Source organism: Xenopus tropicalis, chromosome 9 (genome assembly GCF_000004195.4).
Source record: "Xenopus tropicalis strain Nigerian chromosome 9, UCB_Xtro_10.0, whole genome shotgun sequence".
NCBI lineage: Eukaryota > Metazoa > Chordata > Amphibia > Anura > Pipidae > Xenopus > Xenopus tropicalis.
Window position 1 is genome coordinate 28527354 of NC_030685.2, and position 21931 is coordinate 28549284.

Sequence of the window (21931 nt, forward strand, 5' to 3'; positions counted from 1 at the left end):
CTGTCCATTCACACACCTATTGCAGCAAATGGCTCACCCTATCATTTGCTGCAATAGTTCCCTATCTACCCAGGCTCTGGCTAATATAAGCCATCATGAAACCCTTCCTCCTCATTTCAGACTGGGAGGTGTCAGGAACAGACGTTCCCCATTTGGATCCCTACAATAATACACACACTCTTTACATCCACATTCTCTCACTGATTCATTCACTTATCTTCTCTATCTTCTCATTTCTGTGGCAAATCCCATGGTCATTGTAGTTGGGACTGGGATTCCACTCCCCACTTACTAACTATATAATTACCACCCCCCTCCCTAGTTCCTTACCTAGTAAGGAGTTAAAATGAGACACGTGGATGGGGCCCTATGATTAGATTAAGGACACTGTTACATAGTAATTGAGGGTGAGTGTGTCCAATTTAAATTTACCTAACATCTAGATAATCCAGAGGAAGGCAAAAAACCCCATCGGAAGCCATCTCCAGTTGGCTTCAGATGGGGCAAAAATTCCTTCCTGACTCCAAAATGGCAATCGGACAAATCCCTGGATCAACAGTGTGGCCTATTTATCTTGCCTAATATATGGATCATGGCCGGGAGGGGAAGGAGGGAGCGGAGGCTAGGCAGCATTTAGGGACTTACAGCTCTGCCTAGTCTGTTCAGATTCCTTTGATCCTAAACCCTAAGTATCCCTAAACTCTTCACCAATCACATTCATACCTCTGATGGGCTTAATTTTATTTTTTGAAAAAAAGGGGCCTACAGCTGCAGCTCCATCTGCTGCATTATTTCTCCCTCCTACTGGGTTAAAGAGGCACAAGGTACAGACCGCCTCATATAGATGTTTCTACATTTTAATAGTAATCTAAATTTAACTTGCAGCCAATCAAAAGGTCAACTATGTTCACCTTCTAAATTGGTGCAGTGGGTCCCTATTTGCATTCACACACATTCACTTCCATTCATACATTCTATTCCTATAAACTTTATAGTACCCCTATCCCAAATTCACCCAAACTACAGATGGAAAAGACAGGAGAGCATAAAAGATCAGAAAGAAAAAAGTCCAACATTCCTATTCCTATATAACTTATCCTATCTATGGGGGTTTTTTTTTGTTTTTTTTTGTTTTTTTTTTCTTAACTTATATTAAAGGTGAAAAGGGTTAGAGAAAAAAGAGAAGAAGAGACAATAAGAAATAATCCTAACATTAAACTTATGCTATCTATTGACTTACAATACGAAGAAATACATGGAAGAAAAAAATGGTAGTAGAATGGGAAAGGAGAGAAGATAGAAAAGAAAGAAATCTTATTTACCTTACCTTATATAAATAGAAATTGAAATATACTGAACGATGTTAATTAACAGTGCACTGCCTTACCATAAGTGCACTGTATGTTCAGTAGAGATGTTTACCCTTATCCAAGGGTCTGTGGGACTTTGCCCAAAATCCAGCTCGCAGCTCTTCTGGCCTCCCACGATGTCTTCTTCTTCAAGTTGCCTCTTCTTTCTGTCTAGGATCCCATGTGGGGCTGATGTAGTTGGCTATACAGGCAAACACTTGCAGTTGATGGCAGATCTGATGCCATAGATGGAATTTGGTTTGTTGGTATGTTGCCCGATCACTTGTTGCACAGGGAGTTTGATGTTAGTCCCCATGAGCACAGAAAATGCTTTACTCCTGCCAATTCCAGTTGTAATCCACATAGGTAAAGTCTTCTAGCTTATTTTCCTCGGAGGTCTCAGCACAGAATCCTGGTTTAATTTCTTTTAATTTATCTGCTGGTTGCTATACAAAGAATGCAAACACTTAGTTGCATTATAGTATTTAATTTTTTAACATGAACATGACATATTCTACAATATTGGCACATATTTTTGTATGATGTGTATGTTTTGTATGTATGACTTTAAAATTCTGCACAGTATGTTTAAGAAGTTTCCTTACTTCATGGTAACAGGAAAATTCATGGAATAGGGACATAATTAGTTTCTCAATTCAGCTGTCAATTGCCAACCTGCTTATTGTCAATTAAGGGAATATCCCTGAAAATGTTTAGAAGGTTCAAGTATTTATGTCCTTCAAATAGCATGAGCTGAATGAAGAATGAATGAAGAAAAAAATGACATAAAAAGGTATATGGAGGCTCAGTCTCTGCAAAAAAACAACTGCCGCCTATGAAATTCTACAAAAAGTTCCAATAAAGCAAACAGCCTATTGGCCTCCCCAAATAAAAACTTAGCCTTCCCTGCTGTCAGTGGTGCAATACGCTTACATGTAGATGTTGTATAGATGTGCCAAAAGTTAAGCCAGGGATCCCCCATAATTTTTACTTGTGAGTCACACTCAGATCTAAAAAGTGTTAGTGAACCATACATTAATGAAAAGTTAATTGAGGATGCAAAATAAGGGATGTGATTGGCTATTTGGTAGCCCCATGTGGACTGCTGGCCTGAAGGAGGCTCCTCTTGGAGTAAAACCTGTCTCCAATCCAAAGATTTAAAAAAATGGGCACCTACTGTGAGCAACATCAAAAGGGGTGGTAACCAACATGGGGAGACGCGTGCCTTTGCTTGCGGTAGCCATATACTTACAATTTTGGGCTTGAAAGGTGTCTGAGTTGTTCTCTTTTCAAGCTCACTCCAGTTGATTCCGGCAAAGAATTGATGTTCCCTGATGTTCCCATTTACTCCTAAACGGTTGTTATTGTCCATCTCCAGAAGCTTAAAAAAAAAACATGAACATTTATCTGAATAAAATAGATGTTTAGTCAGGCACCATTCAACCATAGAGGGCTGTTCAATGCAAGGGCTGTGGTTGAACTCCAGCTCTTCCAGAAATTTTAGTGGCCAGAAAATGTATCTACATTTATCCCTCTAAATTGAATTAAGAGCGCTGTGTACATCGGTATGTATGTATAACTTCATTTATAAAGCGCCACAAGGGTACGCAGTGCTGTACAATCTTACAATATGCAAAATTACACACAGGGAGGACAAGTGTTATAATGAATAAATGCAATAAATAAATATAAATGCACAGGGAATAAGTGCCATGTGGTATGGAGTGAAACCAAATATAACTCAGTAGAGGAGGGGAGGCCATGGAATATATTCATTCTGCTTGAAAGAAATACTGCCCCAATGTACCTGACCCCAGATATTAAATGTGCAAAAGCAGCAAGCAGTGCAATTAGTCAATGAATTCACTTCCCAGTGTGTAATTGTTCCTACTGACCTTTGGCAGAAGGTCCAGCATTTCCTGGCTCATGTGACTTGGATAATCAACCTTTGTCAGCTTCATATCCAAAAACTCCTTAGCAGGATCAAGTGATGGGACAAATGGCTTCCTTCCAGTGGCCATTTCGTACATGATGACACCAAGCGACCACCAGTCCGCTCCAGCGTCGTACGCCTCCAATGACAACATCTTTAGAAAAAAAGAACTAATTATTTCAGGGTAATAGAAACACAGTTACATTAAATACAGTGAAATTGCATTTGTAATTGGGTCTTAAATCTAGCGTATAAGGGAAAAAACACACTTTTCTAAATGAGGGCCAATAACCTAGGGAATATATAAAAGGTGAAGGTTTGGACCCCTTTGTATATTCTGACTGATTGGGGCATTTTTTTCCCTTTCTTGTTTATATTATCAAAATGCTCTATTGTAGGGTTAAAATTTAAGTTTGCCCAGGAGCAGTAACCCATAGTAACCAGTCTAAAGGTATAATTTACTGGTCACCTGTATTAAAGCAAACATTTTATTTGTTGCTATTGGTTACTGGTCCTGAGCAAACTTAATGCCTTTAATTATATATGGTGGAAAGAGATATTAATGCCACTGTGTATATATTTTGTTGTAAAGAAAAATTCTGACCTCTGGGGCACGGTATCCAGGTGTTCCTGCCAATCCCCTGATCTTCCATCCGGCGAACATTCCTGCAGCAGCGATGCCGAAGTCGCAGATCTTGATGTGTCCGTCGTTATCCACCAAGATGTTGTCAGGCTTGAGATCACTGCAACATACGCATGGGGGACAATGAATGTACAATATACTGTAACTGAGTAAAGTTCTGAGAATGATGGTCAGGGGTGTTGGAAGAAGTGAATTAAGGGCTCTGGCACACGGGGAGATTAGTCGCCCACAACAAAAGTCCCTGTTCGCGGGCGACTAATCTCCCCGGATTGCCATCCCTCCGGCGAAAATGTAAATCGCCGGTGGGATGGCACACGCGGCGGCGTGATTTCAGCGAAATCGCGCAAGTTGCCTAGAGAGGAAACGCGTATGCCATCCCACCGGCGGTTTACATTTTCGCCGGTGGGATGGCATTTCGGGAGATTAGTCGCCCGAGACACGGGAGATTTGTCGCGGGCAACTAATCTCCCCCTGTGCCAGAGCCCTAAAAGACAACTAAAATAGATATTTTTGGTATAAGATAACCTAGAAACAATGAAGCAAAGTATTAAAAAGAAAAGAACAAATACATAATATTCTAGAGGAGAGAACTGAGATTGTACTGACCGATGGATGATGCCATTGGAGTGCAGAAACTGTAGGGCAACCACCATCTCTGCAGTGTAGAACCTGCAAAAAAAATCTCTGTATCATACACATTTAATCTAAATATTTAAGTTTTTCTTTACATTAAAATTAACCTTTAGTATGATGTAGAAAGTGATATTCCAAGAGAGTCTGCAATTGGTCTTTATTTTTTTAGTATTTGTGGATTTTAAATTGTTTAGCTTTTTGTTCAGCAGCTCTCCAGTTTGGAAATTAGGCCGCTATCTGGTTGCTAGGGTCCAAATTACCCTAGCAACTAGGCAGTGGTGTGAATGAGAGTCTGGAAAATGAATCAGAGAAGTCTGAATAGAAAGGTAATTAATAAAAAGTAACAATTTATGAATGGCCATTCATAAATTGAATTGGCCATTCAAAAGTTAGCATAAAGGTGAACTACCTGTTTACCTGTATACATGTTTAAAGAACAAGAAGAGTCTAATTCATAGGTGGGTGCCTATATGTTAGATAATCCCTTGTAAATTTCCATTGTAAATTGGACAGTAACCTGTGGCAACCAATCATATTGTTGCATTTAATGTTCTACATGCAGCTGGCCAAAAAGAAGCCAATCACTGATTGGTCGCAATGGGTTACAGGCCATGTGCGTATTTACCCACTGTTGATAAATGAGTATCATACACTTTTGTCTGTATGTTCCTCTACAAGAAGAATCTTATCACTTACTGGATGCTCTTCGTTGGTAAATTTTTTTTACGGGAAATCATCCTGTACAGCGTCCCCCCACCGGCATACTCCAGCACAAAGAAGGCTTGGGCCTAAAACAAATGAGCAAATGGCAAAGGCATAAGCCAGAACTGACCAACAAAGCAAGGAGAATTAATAAAACAGATTATGTGGCAATACAAACAGTGTTCCCTACCTTGGACTGGAATGTGGCATGTGAGTGGCACAGAAAGGGGCATTCTCTGGCGATCTTCGAGAGCCATGCCTCCATACTGATCCACGGATAGTTGCACCTGTTTGGTTTTTTCGGCACTATCTTAATTGCCACGAGCTGTTTCTTTGGTGCAAATGATGCCAACATCACCTAGGAACAGACAAAAGAGGTTAAATATCACAGTGTCTTAAATGGCTGTAAGAATAGTGCCCAGAAGGAGCCATGTTAGTTGCTTAAGGAAAGGTCATTTGGAGACAATGACCTGAAATAATTAATTATATCAACTTTAAGTTAATATTCTTAGACTTGCCCAATGGGAATATTTTATGACATTGCCAAGTGCTTGATTTCCCTCGTATTTCTGCACAGTTTAATACCAGATTACAGAAGAGATTTCCATATTGGGAGGCCCCTCACTCACCTTTCCACCGCTGCCTTCTCCCAGCTTTCGATGGAATTTGTAACTCCGTATGTCCAGGGGGGGTGGCCTTCTCCCTTCCACACGGGATTTCTTCTTTGCACTTTCATCTTGTGGGATCAAACACATTCAGTCAAAAGCTCATATCAAAATATGTTATACATAGCACATTTCCATAAATATTTCCATTTATGTACCCCAATAACCTTTAGTCTTAGCTAAGGCAAGCACCCATATTCAGAGTAAGAATCTTTATCCAAGCAGAATATTGAGTGACTGACAACACAGAACTGGGACCTTCCTGCAAGGTATTTAGGGTTATACAAAATATACATGCTGATTGATTTCTATGGGTAACTGCTCTTGGGCAAACTTTTAAACTTATAAATCTATAGTAGAATTTCACAAAGCAGAGGGATGGATTTTTTGTCTCCCCCTCCAATAGAACAAGCATGTGACCATTTTTGGCAGTTAAATGTATAAGAGAAAATGAATAACATATTCCCCTTGCCTTCTAACAGATCTGGGCTCCTTGGTCTTTTCTTCTCCTTGTTGTCTTCCTGCTCCTTACTCCTTCCATAACTGCTGCTTTGAAGATCTTCTGAGCTGGTTTTCTTTTCATTTTTTTCTTCTTTATCCTTCTTCCTCTTCTTGCTCTCAGGTTTGCTGGTCTCATCTGAGAGGCTTTTTCTCATCTTCACATTTTCATCAGGGCTGGTCTTCTCTTTTAGGTTGGGTTTGTCAGTTGGAAAGACTTCCCCATCTTGATTCTTAGCCATCTTCTCCATGAAGCCTTTATCCTGTAGAGGTTCCTTTTCTTCTGGAGTCTGGCTCCTTTTTTTCCTCTTCTTTCTTCTCTCCTCCATCTTCACCTTCCTTCTTCTCCTTTTATTGTATCTAAATGTCTTCTTTTGTCTTTTTTTTTCGCATCAACCGTTGAACACTCTGGCACTCTCTATCTCCTCTTCACTATCACCAAATGGCAGTTGGGCTGAGCATGTAGGCAATAGTTAAGGCAGGGGTGTCGGGTTACGACCAACAGATACCCACGGAGGAGCATGTGACTACCAGCAGTGAGACATGCCACCAGCAGCAGAAGCATGTACCATTAGCAACAATCTAGGCTTATAATCACCGACAGCAGAAATCAGAGGAATAGTTAAATCTCAGGGCAGATAGAGGCACATAATTATAAGAAACTGACAGATTGCTTTCTATAACATTCATAGATAATAAAGCATAACTAAGCTCTTTAGGGCAGGGTCCTCTTTACCTCTTGTATTGGTTGTTCCTTTGCCGCATGTATTCTTGTATGTTTAATATATACACCCAATTATTATGTTGGGTTGAAACCCCAACAGACTCTTCTTCGACTTTGGCTTATTCTTCCGCTTCTTCTTCTTCTTAACGCCCCCCATTTTCTAAATGCTACTCCTCCTACAGTTTTAGGGGTACAACACCTAAACTCCCCACACATCTTCACCCTATAGCGGAGCAGGTCGCTTGTGCTTTTCTAAGGGATCCCGCCCCCCGTCTTTTTGTGGCGCCACTCCGAACCCCCCAATTTTCCCATTGACTTTGACAGGGAAGATTTTCAAACTGCTGCCACTCTTACAGCTTTGAGGCTACACCCCTCAAACTTGAATAACATAATCATGGGGTCACCCCGAATTAAACAGCGACATTTGTTGGATGACCCCAAAGTGGGAGGGGCCAACAACAGTCAATCAAATTTCAATCATTGACTTTAATGGGGAAATTGAAACTGCTGCCAATCTTACAGCTTTGAGGCTACGCTCCCCAAACTTGAATCACATAGTCATGGGCTCAGCCTGAATGAAAATATGATGATTGTTGGATGCCAAAAAGTGGGCGGAACTGTGAACAGCCAATCAGATTTTACCTATTGAAATTTTACCTACAGAAATCCAACCTGCTGCCAGTCTCACAGTAATAACACCGGGGTCCCCAAACTTTTCAGAGTTAGGCACCAGGTAACTGTGGTTCAAGGTAAGAAAAAGTGGGTGGAGCCACCAACAGCCAATCAGAGTTTACCTATTGACTCTAAATGGGGAAATTCAACCTGCTGCCATTCTCACAGTATTAACACCAGGGTCCCCAAACTTTTCACAGTTGGTCACTAGAGGACTACAGTTTTAGTTTTGAAAAAGTGGGCGGGGCCACCAACAGCCAATCAGATTTCACCTATTGAATTTTATTGGTTTGATGCCAGAGTTCGCAAACTTTACACAGTCAGTCACTGGGTGACTTTGTACTCAAGGTTAGAAAAAGTGGGCGGGGCCACCAAAAGCCAATCACATTTCTTTCATTGTTTTCAGTGGGAAAATTTTAACTGCTGCCATTCTCACATGTTTAATGTCAGGGTCCCCAAACTTTGCACAGTTTGTCACTGGGTGACTATGTTCCAAGTTTAGAAAAGTAGGTGGGGCCAACAACAACCAATTAGATTTCACCTATAGACTTCATATGTTTAAATTGAAACTGCGGCCACTCTTTAAATATTAATACTAAGGTCTCCAAACTTTGCAGAGCTAGTCACCTGGTAACTGCGGTTCAGAGTTAGAAAAAGTGGGTGGAGCCAACAACAGCCAATCAGATTTTACCTATTGATTTTCAATGGGAAATTCAACCTGCTGCCATTCTCACAGTATTAACACCTGGGTCACTAGGGGACTGCATTTTTAGGTTTTAAAAAGTGGGTGGAGCCACAAACAGCCGATCAGACTTCACCTATTGAATTTTTTTGGTTTATATTTAAAATGTTGCTTTGCTCACACTATTTATGACAGGGTTCCCAAACAAGTGGGAGGAGCCACCAACAGCCAATCCATTTCCACCCATTAGATTTCATTGGTTTATATTTAAACTGATGCCATTATATAAATATTAATTCCAGGGTTGTTAAAGTTTCTAGAGTTAGTCACTGGGTATTTGTCATTCAAAGTTAGAAAAAAGTGGGCAGAGCCACCACCACATTTCACCTATTTACTTTCAATGGTGAAGTGTAAAATGCTGTCAGCCTCACAATTTTTATGCCTGAGTCCCCAAAATTTGCAAAGTTGGTCACTGGGGGACTGCAGTTCAAAAATAGGAAAAGTGGGTTGGGCCACTAACAGCCAATCAGATTTCATCCATTGAATTTTATTGGTTTAAATTTAAAATGTTGTCATTCTCAAACTATTTATGCCGGGTGCCCACTGTTTGTCACTGGGTGACTTCGACTCAAGGTTAGAAAAAGTGGGCGGAGCAAACCACCACCAATCACAATTCACCTATTGACTTTTATTGGTTTAAATTTTCATTGCTGCCGTTGTCCCTAAACTTCGCAGAGTTAGTCACTGGGTAACTGCAGTTCCAGGTTAGAAAAAGGGGGTGGAGCCACCAACCACCAATCAGATGTCACTTGTTGACTTTCGGTGGGGAAATTTAAGTTGCTGCCATTCAGACACTATTAAAACCAGGGACCCAAACTTTGCACAGTGGTTTTTACTATATAACTGTGGTGCAAGGTTAGAGAAAGTGGGCAGATCTCATTCAGTGACTTCATGTTTTTCAACCCAACATGAAGTTTGTTCTCAAACTTCCCTTTCTAGTTGTCCAGTGCTGTGGAATATGTTGGCGCTTTTTAAATACTTGCTAATAATACATTTCAAGGTGAACTTGACCTTCAGAATTACAAGATGTACCCTATATAATAATAAATATGTATATTTTATCTACTATTTATAGGTAAATGTGTGTATGTATGTTGATAACCAGCTGACAAAGAGATACACTTGACACACATAGATGATCAGCTTCATTCAAATAGGTTGCCCGATGTGTGTGTGTGTGTGTGGGGGGGGGGGGGGATGATATTGGCGGTCAGCAAGGGCCCTTCAGATCATGTTCTTCAGGGGGCCCAGGGTTCCCCAGGCCTAAACTGTGTAGAATAGATCATAAAATCGGCAGTATTTGCTCATAATTTACAGACTACCAGTGCCATTGACTTTACCTTTACCTTGGGGCCCTAAAAATTTTGTGCAGTAAATGAAATTTAAGACGCCATATAGTCCTTCTTCTAGCAACAAGAGACATACATGAATATCAGCCATTAGGACTAGGGTCGGACCGAGGGTGCAGGGCCCACTGGGGCTTTGGCCAGTGCAATCTGTAAAGCGTAGAACTGTCAGGCACATGGGAGCCCGGTATGTAATAGGCCATACATAAGTAGTAAATACAGCACTCTTTAGCACCTTGTGTTACCCAGGAGGTGCCCACATTCCCTCTGTATGAGGGGTATTTTTGCACTGTTTTTGTATGTCTCTGCTTGCCCAGAAATGGTTTGGTTTAAGCTCCCAGTGAGACCTGCCCAAGCTCAAACGAAGTTGACAAATACCTTAAAATATGTAAAAGTCACCCTGCTATAGACATAACAGTATTTATGATGTCAAATAATCATTCAGCTCAAATTCTCACCCTAACTGACCCTAAGTTTTGCCTCTAAGAGGGCCTGTCCTGCAGTTTGGAGACCTTTGGTGTATGGGGGCCTCGGATCTAACCCACTTACCTATAGAGAGCATCCAAAAAGATAATTGAAGCATCAGTTAAAACAACATAAATAAAATTATTAAATAAGGTGCTGCTAATTACAAGCACAGGAATTGTGCTAAAAACATGGAATGTTAAATCTTTGCACCCTCCCCTTTTTGAAATTATTGACTGATGCCGAAGATTTTTAATTGCACAGCAGTACTGGCTGCCAGTTTTCACTTAATCTTTTTATATTTAAGAGTCTTTGGCCGGGTGGGAAAAGGAGAGGCCCTTATAGTGTTGCAGTGGTGGTAAAGGGCCTTTTGCTTAAGTAATATCTAATGTGGCAAGAAGCAATTTCCCCACCCATATGCCACTTGCAAAGTGAAAGTCTTGAAGCCCCAGCATTAGATTTGCACTGGCTCAGCCTGAGAATGTGCAAGTACAGACCAGAGCGCTAGAAAACATTATTCCATTACTCTGCCCAAAGCAACTGTATGAGATGGCAAAAGCTTTCAAGGAACCCATTATCCAGAAAGTTCCAAATTATGGAAAGACCATCTCCCATAGACTCCATTTTAAGGAAATAATTTCCTTTTCTCTGTAGTAATAAAACAGTACCTTGTACTAGATTGAATTAAGGTATTCCTTATTGGAGGCAAAACAATCCTAATGGGTTTATTTAATGTTTAAATGATTTTTTAGCAGACTTAAGAATTTAGGAATGGAGATCCAAATTACAGAAAGATCCCTTATCCAGAAAACCCCAGGTCCTGAACATTCTGGATAACAGGTCAGGTCCTATACCACCAACTCTGCCTTCATTACTCACAAACCCACAACACAGACAAAGGATCTGCAAAAGAGTTTTCGGAACTGGATTAATCAAATTACTTTCCTTTAATATTACAGAGTTCATTTGGATTAAAAAAACATGATAGGTCAATTGCATCACATTTAACCCCTGCAAATTATCCCCAGTATATATATATACACACACACACACATACAGATATAGCTACCAATACACATGCACTAATATACTGTATATATAAACATACATGTATAAAATTAACTGTAGTTCCTGTGAATACAATAGCCTTGGATATTATGCTTGTTCAAGAAATCATCCAGGCCCCTCTTATAGGCATTAACAGAATCTGCCATTACAGCATCACCCGACAGGGCATTCCCCAACCACCTATGCTGCTTCAAGTGAAAATTCAGTTCTCTGAGGGGTGACCTCTTGTTCTTTGTTTTTTTTTTCTATGTGAACCCCCCATCTCTCTATAATCCCCTCTAATGTACTTGTAAACATTATGTCCTTATCCTGTACTGTACTTATCCAAAACAGGTAGGATTTGTATTGGGGGATATTATAAATTAATTTGACCCACTGGCCCAAACAGACTGTATTCTATTGCAACTAAAGGGTTAAATATTTTTTTTTCTGGCTTGTGCATGTGGAATTGTTCCTTTGGCAAGTATAAACTCACCCACTCACAGGGTTGGACTGGGAGGTGCAGGCTGCCGCCTAGGGGCCCTGACACCACACCATGGGCCCCAGCTGTGGCCCCCACAACCCTCACAAGCCCCTGCCAACTGTGCAACCCCCCGAGCTTGTGTGTATTATACTTATCGTAGGCGCAATCAGGGGAGGGAGCTCAGCAGGGGAGCACTGGTGGGGATCAGGTCTAGGTTGGCGTTGACTGAAGAGAAATAAAATGGTCTAAATAGGGAGATAAGTAATAAAAAATAACAATAAAATTGTGGACCCAGAGATCAATAGGTTTTTGGCTTCTGGCGTCAGTGGCCCCTAATGAAAACTAGAGGAGGAATGCATATAATTAAAATATATATATGCAAATAAATAATGAAAAGTTACTAGGGATAGGACATTCTAAAAGATAACATAAATGGGAAGCACCATGAGCACTGGGGCCCAGGGGGATCAATGGCGACTGTACTTTATTCTCTTTATCAAACATTTACTGACTTTGTTGGCAAAAAAAATACTCAAATAATGGACCAATATTTCAGAACCCTACGGATTTTGGAGCTCTTAGTTCTTCATCAAAGACAAAACTTTATTAAAAAGTGACTCTTTTGCACCCTCTAGATCTGCACAGTCACCTTACTGTTATCTTACACACTGTGCAATTTCTGCTCCCTATATTACACTGACACAAACTTCTCAGAGGGGTGTATGTAGTGCTATAAAGGTATTCACGCTCATGGCACACCTGGTATATTATGAGCTAACTTTTGTTTTTTTCAGCTGGCAGGAAAGAGGTTTAAGCTAGTAAAATGTTGTTTAGTACTTACTGTATCTAAAGCAGATAGAATTCATGGGAGGTTTATTTTTACACTGAACTATGGGCATTTTTAGATAATGGCTCCAGTGTACAAGCATATAAATCTGTTTTTTCATATTTCCATCACGTATCAAGTTTGAACATTTTTCTCTCCTTGTGATATTTTCTATTCCAGCTGCTCTTATAAAAACACTCTCCTAGTTGGTTGAATTGGCACATGGTATACATGTGAGCAGTAACGCCACGTCAAGGCTTCAACCATGTTACTGTCCATTCACACACCTATTGCAGCAAATGGCTCACCCTATCATTTGCTGCAATAGTTCCCTATCTACCCAGGCTCTGGCTAATATAAGCCATCATGAAACCCTTCCTCCTCAGTTCAGACTGGGAGGTGTCAGGAACAGACGTTCCCCATTTGGATACCTACAATAATACACACACTCTTTACATCCACATTCTCTCACTGATTCATTCACTTATCTTCTCTACTCATTTCTTTGGCAAATCCCATGGTCATTGTAGTTGGGACTGGGATTCCACTCCCCACTTACTAACTATATAATTACCACCCCCCTCCCTAGTTCCTTACCTAGTAAGGAGTTAAAATGAGACACGTGGATGGGGCCCTATGATTAGATTAAGGACACTGTAACATAGAAATTGAGGGTGAGCGTGTCCATCAATTTAAATTTACCTAACATCTAGATAATCCAGAGGAAGGCAAAAAACCCCATCGGAAGCCATCTCCAGTTGGCTTCAGATGGGGCAAAAATTCCTTCCTGACTCCAAAATGGCAATCGGACAAATCCCTGGATCAACAGTGTGGGCCTATTTATCTTGCCTAATATATGGTTCATGGCCGGGAGGGGAAGGAGGGAGCGGAGGCTAGGCAGCATTTAGGGACTTACAGCTCTGCCTAGTCTGTTCAGATTCCTTTGATCCTAAACCCTAAGTATCCCTAAACTCTTCACCAATCACATTCATACCTCTGATGGGCTTAATTTTATTTTTTGAAAAAAAGGGGCCTACAGCTGCAGCTCCATCTGCTGCATTATTTCTCCCTCCTACTGGGTTAAAGAGGCACAAGGTACAGACCGCCTCATATAGATGTTTCTACATTTTAATAGTAATCTAAATTTAACTTGCAGCCAATCAAAAGGTCAACTATGTTCACCTTCTAAATTGGTGCAGTGGGTCCCTATTTGCATTCACGCACATTCACTTCCATTCATACATTCTATTCCTATAAACTTTATAGTACCCCTATCCCAAATTCACCCAAACTACAGATGGAAAAGACAGGAGAGCATAAAAGATCAGAAAGAAAAAAGTCCAACATTCCTATTCCTATATAACTTATCCTATCTATGGGGGGTTTTTTTTTGTTTTTTTTTGTTTTTTTTTTCTTAACTTATATTAAAGGTGAAAAGGGTTAGAGAAAAAAGAGAAGAAGAGACAATAAGAAATAATCCTAACATTAAACTTATGCTATCTATTGACTTACAATACGAAGAAATACATGGAAGAAAAAAATGGTAGTAGAATGGGAAAGGAGAGAAGATAGAAAAGAAAGAAAGCTTATTTACCTTACCTTATATAAATAGAAATTGAAATATACTGAACGATGTTAATTAACAGTGCACTGCCTTACCATAAGTGCACTGTATGTTCAGTAGAGATGTTTACCCTTATCCAAGGGTCTGTGGGACTTTGCCCAAAATCCAGCTCGCAGCTCTTCTGGCCTCCCACGATGTCTTCTTCTTCAAGTTGCCTCTTCTTTCTGTCTAGGATCCCATGTGGGGCTGATGTAGTTGGCTATACAGGCAAACACTTGCAGTTGATGGCAGATCTGATGCCATAGATGTAATTTGGTTTGTTGGTATGTTGCCCGATCACTTGTTGCACAGGGAGTTTGATGTTAGTCCCCATGAGCACAGAAAATGCTTTACTCCTGCCAATTCCAGTTGTAATCCACATAGGTAAAGTCTTCTAGCTTATTTTCCTCGGAGGTCTCAGCACAGAATCCTGGTTTAATTTCTTTTAATTTATCTGCTGGTTGCTATACAAAGAATGCAAACACTTAGTTGCATTATAGTATTTAATTTTTTAACATGAACATGACATATTCTACAATATTGGCACATATTTTTGTATGATGTGTATGTTTTGTATGTATGACTTTAAAATTCTGCACAGTATGTTTAAGAAGTTTCCTTACTTCATGGTAACAGGAAAATTCATGGAATAGGGACATAATTAGTTTCTCAATTCAGCAGTCAATTGCCAACCTGCTTATTGTCAATTAAGGGAATATCCCTGAAAATGTTTAGAAGGTTCAAGTATTTATGTCCTTCAAATAGCATGAGCTGAATGAAGAATGAATGAAGAAAAAAATGACATAAAAAGGTATATGGAGGCTCAGTCTCTGCAAAAAAACAACTGCCGCCTATGAAATTCTACAAAAAGTTCCAATAAAGCAAACAGCCTATTGGCCTCCCCAAATAAAAACTTAGCCTTCCCTGCTGTCAGTGGTGCAATACGCTTACATGTAGATGTTGTATAGATGTGCCAAAAGTTAAGCCAGGGATCCCCCATAATTTTTACTTGTGAGTCACACTCAGATCTAAAAAGTGTTAGTGAACCATACATTAATGAAAAGTTAATTGAGGATGCAAAATAAGGGATGTGATTGGCTATTTGGTAGCCCCATGTGGACTGCTGGCCTGAAGGAGGCTCCTCTTGGAGTAAAACCTGTCTCCAAGCCAAAGATTTAAAAAAATGGGCACCTACTGTGAGCAACATCAAAAGGGGTGGTAACCAACATGGGGAGACGCGTGCCTTTGCTTGCGGTAGCCATATACTTACAATTTTGGGCTTGAAAGGTGTCTGAGTTGTTCTCTTTTCAAGCTCACTCCAGTTGATTCCGGCAAAGAATTGATGTTCCCTGATGTTCCCATTTACTCCTAAACGGTTGTTATTGTCCATCTCCAGAAGCTTAAAAAAAAACATGAACATTTATCTGAATAAAATAGATGTTTAGTCAGGCACCATTCAACCATAGAGGGCTGTTCAATGCAAGGGCTGTGGTTGAACTCCAGCTCTTCCAGAAATTTTAGTGGCCAGAAAATGTATCTACATTTATCCCTCTAAATTGAATTAAGAGCGCTGTGTACATCGGTATTTATGTATAACTTCATTTATAAAGCGCCACAAGGGTACGCAGTGCTGTACAATCTTACAATATGCAAAATTACACACAGGGAGGACAAGTGTTATAATGAATAAATGCAATAAATAAATATAAATGCACAGGGAATAAGTGCCATGTGGTATGGAATGAAACCAAATATAACTCAGTAGAGGAGGGGAGGCCATGGAATATATTCATTCTGCTTGAAAGAAATACTGCCCCAATGTACCTGACCCCAGATATTAAATGTGCAAAAGCAGCAAGCAGTGCAACTAGTCAATGAATTCACTTCCCAGTGTGTAATTGTTCCTACTGACCTTTGGCAGAAGGTCCAGCATTTCCTGGCTCATGTGACTTGGATAATCAACCTTTGTCAGCTTCATATCCAAAAACTCCTTAGCAGGATCAAGTGACGGGACAAATGGCTTCCTTCCAGTGGCCATTTCGTACATGATGACACCAAGCGACCACCAGTCCGCTCCAGCGTCGTACGCCTCCAATGACAACATCTTTAGAAAAAAAGAACTAATTATTTCAGGGTAATAGAAACACAGTTACATTAAATACAGTGAAATTGCATTTGTAATTGGGTCTTAAATCTAGCGTAAACGGGGAAAAACACACTTTTCTAAATGAGGGCCAATAACCTAGGGAATATATAAAAGGTGAAGGTTTGGACCCCTTTGTATATTCTGACTGATTGGGGCATTTTTTTCCCTTTCTTGTTTGCTCTATTGTAGGGTTAAAATTTAAGTTTGCCCAGGAGCAGTAACCCATAGTAACCAGTCTAAAGGTATAATTTACTGGTCACCTGTATTAAAGCAAACATTTTATTTGTTGCTATTGGTTACTGGTCCTGAGAGAACTTAATGCCTTTAATTATATATGGTGGAAAGAGATATTAATGCCACTGTGTGTACATTTTGTTGTAAAGAAAAATTCTGACCTCTGGGGCACGGTATCCAGGTGTTCCTGCCAATCCCCTGATCTTCCATCCGGCGAACATTCCTGCAGCAGCGATGCCGAAGTCGCAGATCTTGATGTGTCCGTCGTTATCCACCAAGATGTTGTCAGGCTTGAGATCACTGCAACAGACGCATGGGGGACAATGAATGTACAATATACTGTAACTGAGTAAAGTTCTGAGAATGATGGTCAGGGGTGTTGGAAGAAGTGAATTAAGGGCTCTGGCACACGGGGAGATTAGTCGCCCACAACAAAAGTCCCTGTTCGCGGGCGACTAATCTCCCCGGATTGCCATCCCTCCGGCGAAAATGTAAATCGCCGGTGGGATGGCATACGCGGCGGCGTGATTTCAGCGAAATCGCGCAAGTTGCCTAGAGAGGAAACGCGTATGCCATCCCACCGGCGGTTTACATTTTCGCCGGTGGGATGGCATTTCGGGAGATTAGTCGCCCGAGACACGGGAGATTTGTCGCGGGCAACTAATCTCCCCCTGTGCCAGAGCCCTAAAAGACAACTAAAATAGATATTTTTGGTATAAGATAACCTAGAAACAATGAAGCAAAGTATTAAAAAGAAAAGAACAAATACATAATATTCTAGAGGAGAGAACTGAGATTGTACTGACCGATGGATGATGCCATTGGAGTGCAGAAACTGTAGGGCAACCACCATCTCTGCAGTGTAGAACCTGCAAAAAAAATCTCTGTATCATACACATTTAATCTAAATATTTAAGTTTTTCTTTACATTAAAATTAACCTTTAGTATGATGTAGAAAGTGATATTCCAAGAGAGTCTGCAATTGGTCTTTATTTTTTTAGGATTTGTGGATTTTAAATTGTTTAGCTTTTTGTTCAGCAGCTCTCCAGTTTGGAAATTAGGCCGCTATTTGGTTGCTAGGGTCCAAATTACCCTAGCAACTAGGCAGTGGTGTGAATGAGAGTCTGGAAAATGAATCAGAGAAGTCTGAATAGAAAGGTAATTAATAAAAAGTAACAATTTATGAATGGCCATTCATAAATTGAATTGGCCATTCAAAAGTTAGCATAAAGGTGAACTACCTGTTTACCTGTATACATGTTTAAAGAACAAGAAGAGTCTGATTCATAGGTGGGTGCCTATATGTTAGATAATCCCTTGTAAATTTCCATTGTAAATTGGACAGTAACCTGTGGCAACCAATCATATTGTTGCATTTAATGTTCTACATGCAGCTGGCCAAAAAGAAGCCAATCACTGATTGGTTGCAATGGGTTACAGGCCATGTGCATATTTACCCACTGTTGATAAATGAGTATCATACACTTTTGTCTGTATGTTCCTCTACAAGAAGAATCTTATCACTTACTGGATGCTCTTCGTTGGTAAATTTTTTTTACGGGAAATCATCCTGTACAGCGTCCCCCCACCGGCATACTCCAGCACAAAGAAGGCTTGGGCCTAAAACAAATGAGCAAATGGCAAAGGCATAAGCCAGAACTGACCAACAAAGCAAGGAGAATTAATAAAACAGATTATGTGGCAATACAAACAGTGTTCCCTACCTTGGACTGGAATGTGGCATGTGAGTGGCACAGAAAGGGGCATTCTCTGGCGATCTTCGAGAGCCAGGCCTCCATACTGATCCACGGATAGTTGCACCTGTTTGGTTTTTTCGGCACTATCTTAATTGCCACGAGCTGTTTCTTTGGTGCAAATGATGCCAACATCACCTAAGAACAGACAAAAGAGGTTAAATATCACAGTGTCTTAAATGGCTGTAAGAATAGTGCCCAGAAGGAGCCATGTTAGTTGCTTAAGGAAAGGTCATTTGGAGACAATGACCTGAAATAATTAATTATATCAACTTTAAGTTAATATTCTTAGACTTGCCCAATGGGAATATTTTATGACATTGCCAAGTGCTTGATTTCCCTCGTATTTCTGCACAGTTTAATACCAGATTACAGAAGAGATTTCCATATTGGGAGGCCCCTCACTCACCTTTCCACCGCTGCCTTCTCCCAGCTTTTGATGGAATTTGTAACTCCGTATGTCGAGGGGGGGTGGCCTTCTCACTTCCACACGGGATTTCTTCTTTGCACTTTCATCTTGTGGGATCAAACACATTCAGTCAAAAGCTCATATCAAAATATGTTATACATAGCACATTTCCATAAATATTTCCATTTATGTACCCCAATAACCTTTAGTCTTAGCTAAGGCAAGCACCCACATTCAGAGTAAGAATCTTTATCCAAGCAGAATATTGAGTGACTGACAACACAGAACTGGGACCTTCCTACAAGGTATTTAGGGTTATACAAAATATACATGCTGATTGATTTCTATGGGTTACTGCTCTTGGGCAAACTTTTAAACTTATAAATCTATAGTAGAATTTCACAAAGCAGAGGGATGGATTTTTTGTCTCCCCCTCCAATAGAACAAGCATGTGACCATTTTTGGCAGTTAAATGTATAAGAGAAAATGAATAACATATTCCCCTTGCCTTCTAACAGATCTGGGCTCCTTGGTCTTTTCTTCTCCTTGTTGTCTTCCTGCTCCTTACTCCTTCCATAACTGCTGCTTTGAAGATCTTCTGAGCTGGTTTTCTTTTCATTTTTTTCTTCTTTATCCTTCTTCCTCTTCTTGCTCTCAGGTTTGCTGGTCTCGCCTGAGAGGCTTTTTCTCATCTTCACATTTTCATCAGGGCTGGTCTTCTCTTTTAGGTTGGGTTTGTCAGTTGGAAAGACTTCCCCATCTTGATTCTTAGCCATCTTCTCCATGCAGCCTTTATCCTGTAGAGGTTCCTTTTCTTCTGGAGTCTGGCTCCTTTTTTTCCTCTTCTTTCTTCTCTCCTCCATCTTCACCTTCCTTCTTCTCCTTTTATTGTATCTAAATGTCTTCTTTTGTCTTTTTTTTTCGCATCAACCGTTGAACACTCTGGCACTCTCTATCTCCTCTTCACTATCACCAAATGGCAGTTGGGCTGAGCATGTAGGCAATAGTTAAGGCAGGGGTGTCGGGTTACGACCAACAGATACCCACGGAGGAGCATGTGACTACCAGCAGTGAGACATGCCACCAGCAGCAGAAGCATGTACCATTAGCAACAATCTAGGCTTATAATCACCGACAGCAGAAATCAGAGGAATAGTTAAATCTCAGGGCAGATAGAGGCACATAATTGTAAGAAACTGACAGATTGCTTTCTATAACATTCATAGATAATAAAGCATAACTAAGCTCTTGTGGGCAGGGCCCTCTTTACCTCTTGTATTGGTTGTTCTTTTGCCGCATGTATTCTTGTATGTTTAATATATACACCCAATTATTATGTTGGGTTGAAACCCCACAGACTGTTCTTCGACTTTGTCTTATTCTTCCGCTTCTTCTTCTTCTTCTTAGCGCCCCCCATTTTCTAAATGCTACTCCTCCTACAGTTTTAGGGGTACAACACCCAAACTCTCCACACATCTTCGCCCTATAGCGGAGCAGGTCGCTTGTGCTTTTCTAAGTGATCCCGCCCCCCGTCTTTTTGTGGCGCCGCTCCGAACCCCCCAATTTTCCCATTGACTTTGACAGGGAAGATTTTCAAACTGCTGCCACTCTTACAGCTTTGAGGCTACACCCCCCAAACTTGAATAACATAATCATGGGGTCACCCCGAATAAAACAGCGACATTTGTTGGATGACCCCAAAGTAGGAGGGGCCAACAACAGTCAATCAAATTTCATTGACTTTAATGGGGAAATTGAAACTGCTGCCAATCTTACAGCTTTGAGGCTACGCTCCCCAAACTTGAATCCCATAGTCATGGGCTCAGCCTGAATGAAAATATGATGATTGTTGGATGCCAAAAAGTGGGCGGAACTGTGAACAGCCAATCAGATTTTACCTATTGAAATTTTACCTACAGAAATCCAACCTGCTGCCAGTCTCACAGTAATAACACCGGGGTCCCCAAACTTTGCAGAGTTAGGCACCAGGTAACTGTGGTTCAAGGTAAGAAAAAGTGGGCGGAGCCACCAACAGCCAATCAGAGTTTACCTATTGACTTTCAATGGGGAAATCCAACCTGCTGCCATTCTCACAGTATTAACACCAGGGTCCCCAAACTTTTCACAGTTGGTCACTAGGGAACTGCAATTTTAGTTTTGAAAAAGTGGGCGGGGCCACCAACAGCCAATCAGATTTCACCTATTGAATTTTATTGGTTTGATGCCAGAGTTCGCAAACTTTGCAGTCAGTCACTGCGTGACTTCGTACTCAAGGTTAGAAAAAGTGGGCGGAGCCACCAACAACCAATCAGATTTCACCTATTGATTTTTATTGGTTTGTTGCCTGGGTTTCGCAAACTTTGCATAGTCAAACACTGGGTTGGGGCCAACAACAACCAATTAGATTTCACCTATAGACTTCATATGTTTAAATTGAAACTGCGGCCATTCTTAAAATATTAATACTAAGGTCTCCAAACTTTGCAGAGCTAGTCACCTGGTAACTGCGGTTCAGAGTTAGAAAAAGTGGGCGGAGCCAACAACAGGCAATCAGATTTTACCTATTGATTTTCAATGGGAAATCCAACCTGCTGCCATTCTCACAGTATTAACACCAGGGTCACTAGGGGACTGCATTTTTAGGTTTTAGGCCACAAACAGCCAATCAGACTTCACCTATTGAATTTTTTTGGTTTATATTTAAAATGTTGCTTTGCTCACACTATTTATGACAGGGTTCCCAAACAAGTGGGAGGAGCCACCAACAGCCAATCCATTTCCACCCATTAGATTTCATTGGTTTATATTTAAACTGATGCCATTATTTAAATATTAATTCCAGGGTTGTTAAAGTTTCCAGCGTTAGTCACTGGGTATTTGTCATTCAAAGTTAGAAAAAGTGGGCGGAGCCACCAGCAGCCAATAACATTTCACCTATTTACTTTCAATGATGAAGTGTAAAATGCTGTCAGCCTCACAATTTTTATGCCTGAGTTCCCAAAATTTGCAAAGTTGGTCACTGGGGGACTGCAGTTCAAAAATAGGAAAAGTGGGT

At 40.6% G+C, this 21931-nt stretch overlaps 2 protein-coding genes across 2 annotated transcripts; both read right to left on the bottom strand.

Moving 5' to 3' along the window:
• LOC116407815 (protein kinase C delta type-like) lies at positions 1 to 6752 on the bottom strand. The gene is made up of 9 exons (XM_031893848.1): positions 6398 to 6752; positions 5890 to 5996; positions 5451 to 5618; positions 5255 to 5346; positions 4532 to 4594; positions 3887 to 4025; positions 3245 to 3436; positions 2602 to 2730; positions 1 to 1795 (listed from the first exon to the last, which is right to left on the bottom strand). The coding sequence occupies exons 1-9, from the start codon at positions 6750 to 6752 to the stop codon at positions 1682 to 1684; spliced, it is 1359 nt and encodes a 452-aa protein (XP_031749708.1). The 3' UTR covers positions 1 to 1681.
• A 6248-nt stretch (positions 6753 to 13000) lies between these two features.
• On the bottom strand, positions 13001 to 19019 carry LOC100492960 (protein kinase C theta type). The gene is made up of 8 exons (XM_031893599.1): positions 18877 to 19019; positions 18438 to 18605; positions 18242 to 18333; positions 17519 to 17581; positions 16874 to 17012; positions 16245 to 16436; positions 15603 to 15731; positions 13001 to 14796 (listed from the first exon to the last, which is right to left on the bottom strand). The coding sequence occupies exons 1-8, from the start codon at positions 19000 to 19002 to the stop codon at positions 14683 to 14685; spliced, it is 1023 nt and encodes a 340-aa protein (XP_031749459.1). The 5' UTR covers positions 19003 to 19019; the 3' UTR covers positions 13001 to 14682.
• Positions 19020 to 21931: the final 2912 nt, after the last annotated feature.

What these genes read in the sequence shown, in the direction of transcription:
- LOC116407815 (XM_031893848.1), bottom strand. Translation starts at nt 6,752, where the DNA reads ATGGAGGAGAGAAGAAAGAAGAGGAAAAAAAGGAGCCAGACTCCAGAA. An exon ending in GAGAAGGCAGCGGTGGAAAG is followed by an intron (nt 5,619 to 5,889) that starts GTGAGTGAGGGG and finishes GTCTGTTCCTAG; the next exon opens with GTGATGTTGGCATCATTTGC. An exon ending in TGCTGGACCTTCTGCCAAAG is followed by an intron (nt 2,731 to 3,244) that starts GTCAGTAGGAAC and finishes TTTTTTTTTAAG; the next exon opens with CTTCTGGAGATGGACAATAA.
- LOC100492960 (XM_031893599.1), bottom strand. Translation starts at nt 19,002, where the DNA reads ATGTGTTTGATCCCACAAGATGAAAGTGCAAAGAAGAAATCCCGTGTG. An exon ending in GAGAAGGCAGCGGTGGAAAG is followed by an intron (nt 18,606 to 18,876) that starts GTGAGTGAGGGG and finishes GTCTGTTCTTAG; the next exon opens with GTGATGTTGGCATCATTTGC. An exon ending in TGCTGGACCTTCTGCCAAAG is followed by an intron (nt 15,732 to 16,244) that starts GTCAGTAGGAAC and finishes TTTTTTTTTAAG; the next exon opens with CTTCTGGAGATGGACAATAA.